Below are 5,363 nucleotides of genomic sequence, written 5' to 3'. Positions count from 1 at the left end.
AAATTTACCAAAGACATTGCGTGCAAACATTGCGTGCATCCATTAGTTATGTTGGAACCTCGATAATTCAATAATTTGTCTTATGAGCTACTCTTTTTCTTGTAAGGTTTGAACTAGTTTTGAAGTAAAAGAATTAAAAAGGGCCCGAGACAAGAGAGATGAAAAAGAACAACTCTTGTTGACCTCCTATCAATGCCACAATAGAAGTAGTTACGTACAGAGAACTATAGTGGTCGATGCAATCCTAACAAAACTAACATGGCCATTTTATCAGTTAAATTTGATTTGTTAATTTTTTCGATTTGATTTGTTAATTTGATCTGAAAATTCTTGATATCCATCAATTTTTGAAGCAAAACAAATATTAAAAATCAATATCTGTTACAATCGAAAAAATCACATATAAAATTTTGAAAAGCGGATATCCGTTCTGATTCGACATTATATAAATAAATGTATATCTTAATTATATTTAAAGTTTTAAATGTATAAATTATATATTATACTAATATATGATTTGAAAAATTTTATTCACATAATTGCTAATGTAAAAGTACTACATAAAAAAGAGAAAACATTTATGATAATTATAACATTTTTTACAGTTTTGTGTCATTATAATTATTAATAAGTTTAAATTTTTTACAAAATATGTAGATTCACTACTTATTTGAGTTTTTATTTTATATATCGTGCAAAAAATATTTTACAAAACAAATTTGTATCAAATTTTTAAGATTATTTGTATTAATCAAAACATATGAGATATCCGTAACTGTTCGTAAATATCCACAAATATCAATTATTTTTCGGATATCCATTTTTCCATCTGTATTTTTGTGAAGAAAAGCAAATAGAAAATTAGATATTTGTAACATACGAAGAAAATCATAAATACCTTCAAAAACCAGAATATTTGATCCGTGTCAAAACCTAAAAAAAGGTGCTTAACAATTACTATAGGTCTGGGATGGACTTGGTATCCTGGATATTTTATGGTATATGGATCCGGATTCATCAGATATGTGATATTAGTATCTGGATTCGGATTAGTGCCTTTCGGATATCCGTCCCAGTGTTATTCATAAAAAAATAATATATTAATTAGATATTTATACATAATTCTTAAATTTTATGTAAATAAAACTATAAAAAAATATTATATTATATTTTAAGACTAAATTTATGTATAAATTTTAATATATCAACTATAATTGTTAACAAAATTAATTTAATATATTTAAGAAATTCTGATCCGGATATCCGGACTTAAATCAAGATATTCGGATCCAGTCACCGATTCGACGGATGATTCGAATTTGACGGATGATTCGAGTTCGACGCATGATCTGGATTCAATGGATTATCCGGATACGACGGATCCAATATTTTATATTCAGATCGGGATCCAGACACTCCAGATGCCCTATTTATGAAACGGGTCCAGATCAGAGCTCGGATCCGAATCAGATCTCAATAAGATTATGCAGTCAGACATAAATCTTCATATGGCAGGTAAAATTATTGATTGTAGAATCGTATCTAATATTACTATCCGGCGTAAAAAAAAGTTTAAAGAACAAAAAAAACTAAATCAAGTCTAATGGATGTTACCAATCAAAACATTTGTCTTTTTCTTTTTATCAAGTCAAAGAGAAACTTTCACACTTCTTTCTCTCGTTCTAAAAATTTGAGGTCTTGTCAAGAATGTATCTAGGGTTGCTCGGGTGACGAGCCCTCAACGCACAGGGACTGGAAATTACCCAACATTAGAGCCTAACAATGTCCAAATGAGGAATTGCGGGTGAGTGCTCAAGCGACCAAATAAATATTTGTAAAGACTAAAACGACTTCCGCAACAATGTTTTGCAGCTAATAATAGTAAATAAGTAGGATCTTTCACGACAGAATAGTCGGCACATTCAAGTCCAACCCCCAACCAAGACAGACCCAGAAACCAAAGGTTACTAAAAGTATAAAAAAGATTCATTGTGTCAACAAAAGGAGAACCACAAAGGTAGGTAGAGCAGCTTCCTTTTGATATTCGCCATCATCGTATCACCCATCCCAATTTACTTTACAAAGCACCTCCACCTGCATGGTCTCTCATGCTTCCAGGAATCTCCTTTAACTTGTGCTGAAGAGTGACAAAAAAAAACCATCTCTAGTTTTGTTAACTTTCTCATTTCATTTTTACTATAACGAAACCCTTACTACTACTAAACTTGCCTGGTTTTCAAGAGCTGTTAAGGTTGATCTAAGCAGATCATCTCCTACAACCCCCCGCAGTTTCCTTATAAACTCTGCTCGCGTCATCTTTTTTTCCTGAAAGAAAAAAAATACAAAAATCTTATAAGTTAATCCCTCATGCGATTCTCAAAAACATTATGTAGGAAACTCTCTCAAATCAGTTTCTACCCTCAGTTGTTGGTAATCAGCGATGATGAAAGGCTTGTCTTTCTCTGGAACCTTATGTGAGATTAATGCAAACAGAGTAGGAAAAGGCATCCATGGAGATTTGGGTTTTGTCGTGCTTAAACAGACACTGCTTGCACTCCCTGAACACCCTTCAGGTCCCTGTTTTTTAAACAAAAACCATAGTATACAGTTATTCAGCCCCTTTCATAAGATCATAGAAATAAATAAAAAACAAAATAAAAGAACCAAAAACTCACGTTTGAGTCTAACTGAGGAAGAAGATCCTTGGGTCCTTCCAAAGTGACGCCTGAGTTATCATGCTTAGCAACCAAATTACCTGCATAAACCATTGTATAACATCGACTTTTTATACTGCACAAAACAGAACCTGATGGATCAAAATACCCCATTAACCGGTGAGTATCTCCATCCGACCCCCGGATGATTAAATCACAGACATGTCTTTTGAAACCAAATAAAACCGGAGGTCATTAGGTTCAATCACACAATGGATCCTTTTTCTTTTCAAATTAACCAGTTGAGACCTGAGCTTCAGCCAGGTCTCTAAGTTGTCTCCCTTTCAATGCGTCATCAGTTATCACTATTAATTTGTGAAAAAAATCATATACGAGGTATGAAAATAGAACAAACGAATCACCTTCAGCATTCGTTGGATCAGACAGCTTGAACCTAACAACATATTCCGGGAAAATATGAGTGTTCATATTCATGTTCCAGACAATGTAATTCTTCGGATTCTCGACATCATCAACTCCATTGTCATATTCTTCCCCACCAGAGAAAAACTGTGCTTTATCACCACGAAGAAGCTCCATTTTCCCCATTATTACACGGCATAAAACCATGTACCGTACTCCATTTTCGTCAATATCACAGTACCTAGCACTGAAACAAGAGAATTTAATCTCCTAAACAATATAAATTAATATAATGCAGAATCAGTGCCAGAGTAATGGACAACCTGAAGTAAGGGCAGTCTGCAGCAGTTAGATGTATTCCAACACCGTAGATGGACTTTCTAACAAATGCTCCGCCAAGTCCCTTCATCATAACCGAAGAAAGAACTTCCCTTTTTGCAGGAAGCCATGCGTATCTAACGTTTGCATCCCCTCGATGTTTCTTAGTGATCTCAACCTGCTTTTGGAAAAGCCCTAAACGAGCTTCAGCAATCTCACTGGAAAAACGCCCCACATCCAGCACTGCTACATGCCCTAGAGATGCTGTACCTATAGCAAACATTTTCTTTACGGCATCTTTATCAAGTCCTTCGGCTCCGGCAGGCGAGACTGCTATAGTAGCGTCCGTCTCATTCCAGTTAGAAACAGCAGCTTCAATCTTGCGGCTGCAGCTATCCTCTGCTGGAACATAACCCATACTGTCACCAGACTCCTCCAGATTTAACCTCGGTGACCCCCCACCATTAACATCAATCTCAAGGTGCAGCTTGATCTCACGCGGAGCATACTGTTTCGAATTCTCAAAGCAGTTCTGATTGCAGCAATCGTAAATTTCAGGGAAAAAACATTTGCCTCCAATGTCAATCCATGCAAGTGGAGTCTTTGCTCCCGTTTCCAAATCTAGCCTATGCATATGCAAGAAATCCAAAAGAAAATGATGACCACACCACTCAAACTCAATCGCTGCCCTCTTCTCATCCAACTCATTCTGAATGGCAGAGATAATCTGATGAGGCAAATCATTCCAACCACCCTCCTCGTAGATCATAACACGCTTCGCAATCCCCGTCTTCTTAAAATAAGAGTAGTATCTGACCAGAGACTTCCCAGAGCGAGTCTCGTAAACGCCTTCCAACTTCCTTCTTTTGTCAGGGACTTGGCTCTGCGGCTCATCTTGCAACTTTCCGGTAACATATGCAGCATAGCGCTTCCTCTTGTTACTGAAACTATCTTCACACCTACTATCCAACACCTTGGGGATCCTGGGTTCCATTTCTAGATATTAACAACGCTAAACCTATAACCTTGAAAGAAAAAGTCAACTGCAACTCTAACGCCTTGTTAGTCCTAAAGATAGTGGACTTGCCGACAGCATTAATAAACACTGCACAAAAGAAATGTAACATGGTAAACAATGTTATTACACAGATATGAACAAAAAGAAGGACAACATTAGTATGAGCTTGAAACTCACCCAACTGTAACAGTTAACGCCTGACAGATAGATATAAGTGTGTTCATCTTCTTTGCAATAGAAATACACAAGAAATGACACCGTCTTTGTATGTTTGCTACAGCCGCTGGCAAGAAAGTTTCTGCAATACAAACCAAACAAAAATCAACCCTCCCTTAAAGTAATATTTTATTTATTTATTTAACATAAGACGATTCAATTTCGTCGAATCTATTTCGTAGCAAATTAAGAGACTTGAAAACAGAGATCGTGGACAAAGCTCACATCAATACGACTCAAATCGATTCGGAATCGTACGAATCTAAGCCGATCTACCAGAAACAGGTTATTGAATAACGAAATTTAACCTGATGAAATTCTTCAGATCGATCGCTGAGAGGCAAGGGTTTTCTCTGCAAAAAGCTAAACCAGAAATCACGGAGGAAGATGAGATGATATTGGCCAAGCTTTTTAAGCTTGGACGAAAAGCAAATCAATTGGGTTATGTTAACTTGACAGACGGTCATATGTTATAATTGAAAGTTGAATTTTGATTGGGTCGTGATATAGAGATGAGACGGTTAGATTGATATAGTCGAATAAATAAATGGAATAATATCATGAGCAAGAAAGAATATTAAAACATTTGGAGAATAAATGATCTAATTTTAATATTAGGAGCAAGTTTTTTTTGTTTTTTGATCAAATGGGGCAAGATTATTAAAATGAAAGAACAATACTCTTTCCGTTCTAAAATCTATACTATTATTTGAGAAATAAATTTGCTTGGTTGT

General features: G+C 35.6%; 1 protein-coding gene across 2 annotated transcripts; it reads right to left on the bottom strand.

Moving 5' to 3' along the window:
• Window positions 1–1,817: 1,817 nt before the first annotated feature.
• LOC108822644 (inactive poly [ADP-ribose] polymerase RCD1) lies at window positions 1,818–5,094 on the bottom strand. Of its 2 annotated transcripts, none has more exons than XM_018595776.2 (8): window positions 4,938–5,094; window positions 4,591–4,711; window positions 3,401–4,500; window positions 3,077–3,324; window positions 2,676–2,755; window positions 2,419–2,577; window positions 2,230–2,325; window positions 1,818–2,137 (listed from the first exon to the last, which is right to left on the bottom strand). In XM_018595776.2, the coding sequence occupies exons 3-8, from the start codon at window positions 4,387–4,389 to the stop codon at window positions 2,078–2,080; spliced, it is 1,632 nt and encodes a 543-aa protein (XP_018451278.1). In that variant the 5' UTR covers window positions 4,390–4,500; window positions 4,591–4,711; window positions 4,938–5,094; the 3' UTR covers window positions 1,818–2,077. The 2 variants fall into 2 exon arrangements, with proteins under 2 accessions (XP_018451278.1, XP_018451280.1); XM_018595778.2 differs by having other exon boundaries at window positions 4,855–4,983.
• Window positions 5,095–5,363: the final 269 nt, after the last annotated feature.

The sequence above is a fragment of the Raphanus sativus genome, chromosome 8 (assembly GCF_000801105.2).
Source record: "Raphanus sativus cultivar WK10039 chromosome 8, ASM80110v3, whole genome shotgun sequence".
Lineage (NCBI taxonomy): Eukaryota > Viridiplantae > Streptophyta > Magnoliopsida > Brassicales > Brassicaceae > Raphanus > Raphanus sativus.
This window is presented reverse-complemented; position numbering and strand designations above follow the sequence as displayed.

Coding starts and splice junctions, on each gene's coding strand:
- LOC108822644 (XM_018595776.2), bottom strand. CDS start 4,389: ATGGAACCCAGGATCCCCAAGGTGTTGGATAGTAGGTGTGAAGATAGT. Junction 3,325..3,400: donor GCAGACTGCCCTTACTTCAG/GTTGTCCATTAC, acceptor CTCTTGTTTCAG/TGCTAGGTACTGTGATATTG. Junction 2,138..2,229: donor TAACAGCTCTTGAAAACCAG/GCAAGTTTAGTA, acceptor GTCACTCTTCAG/CACAAGTTAAAGGAGATTCC.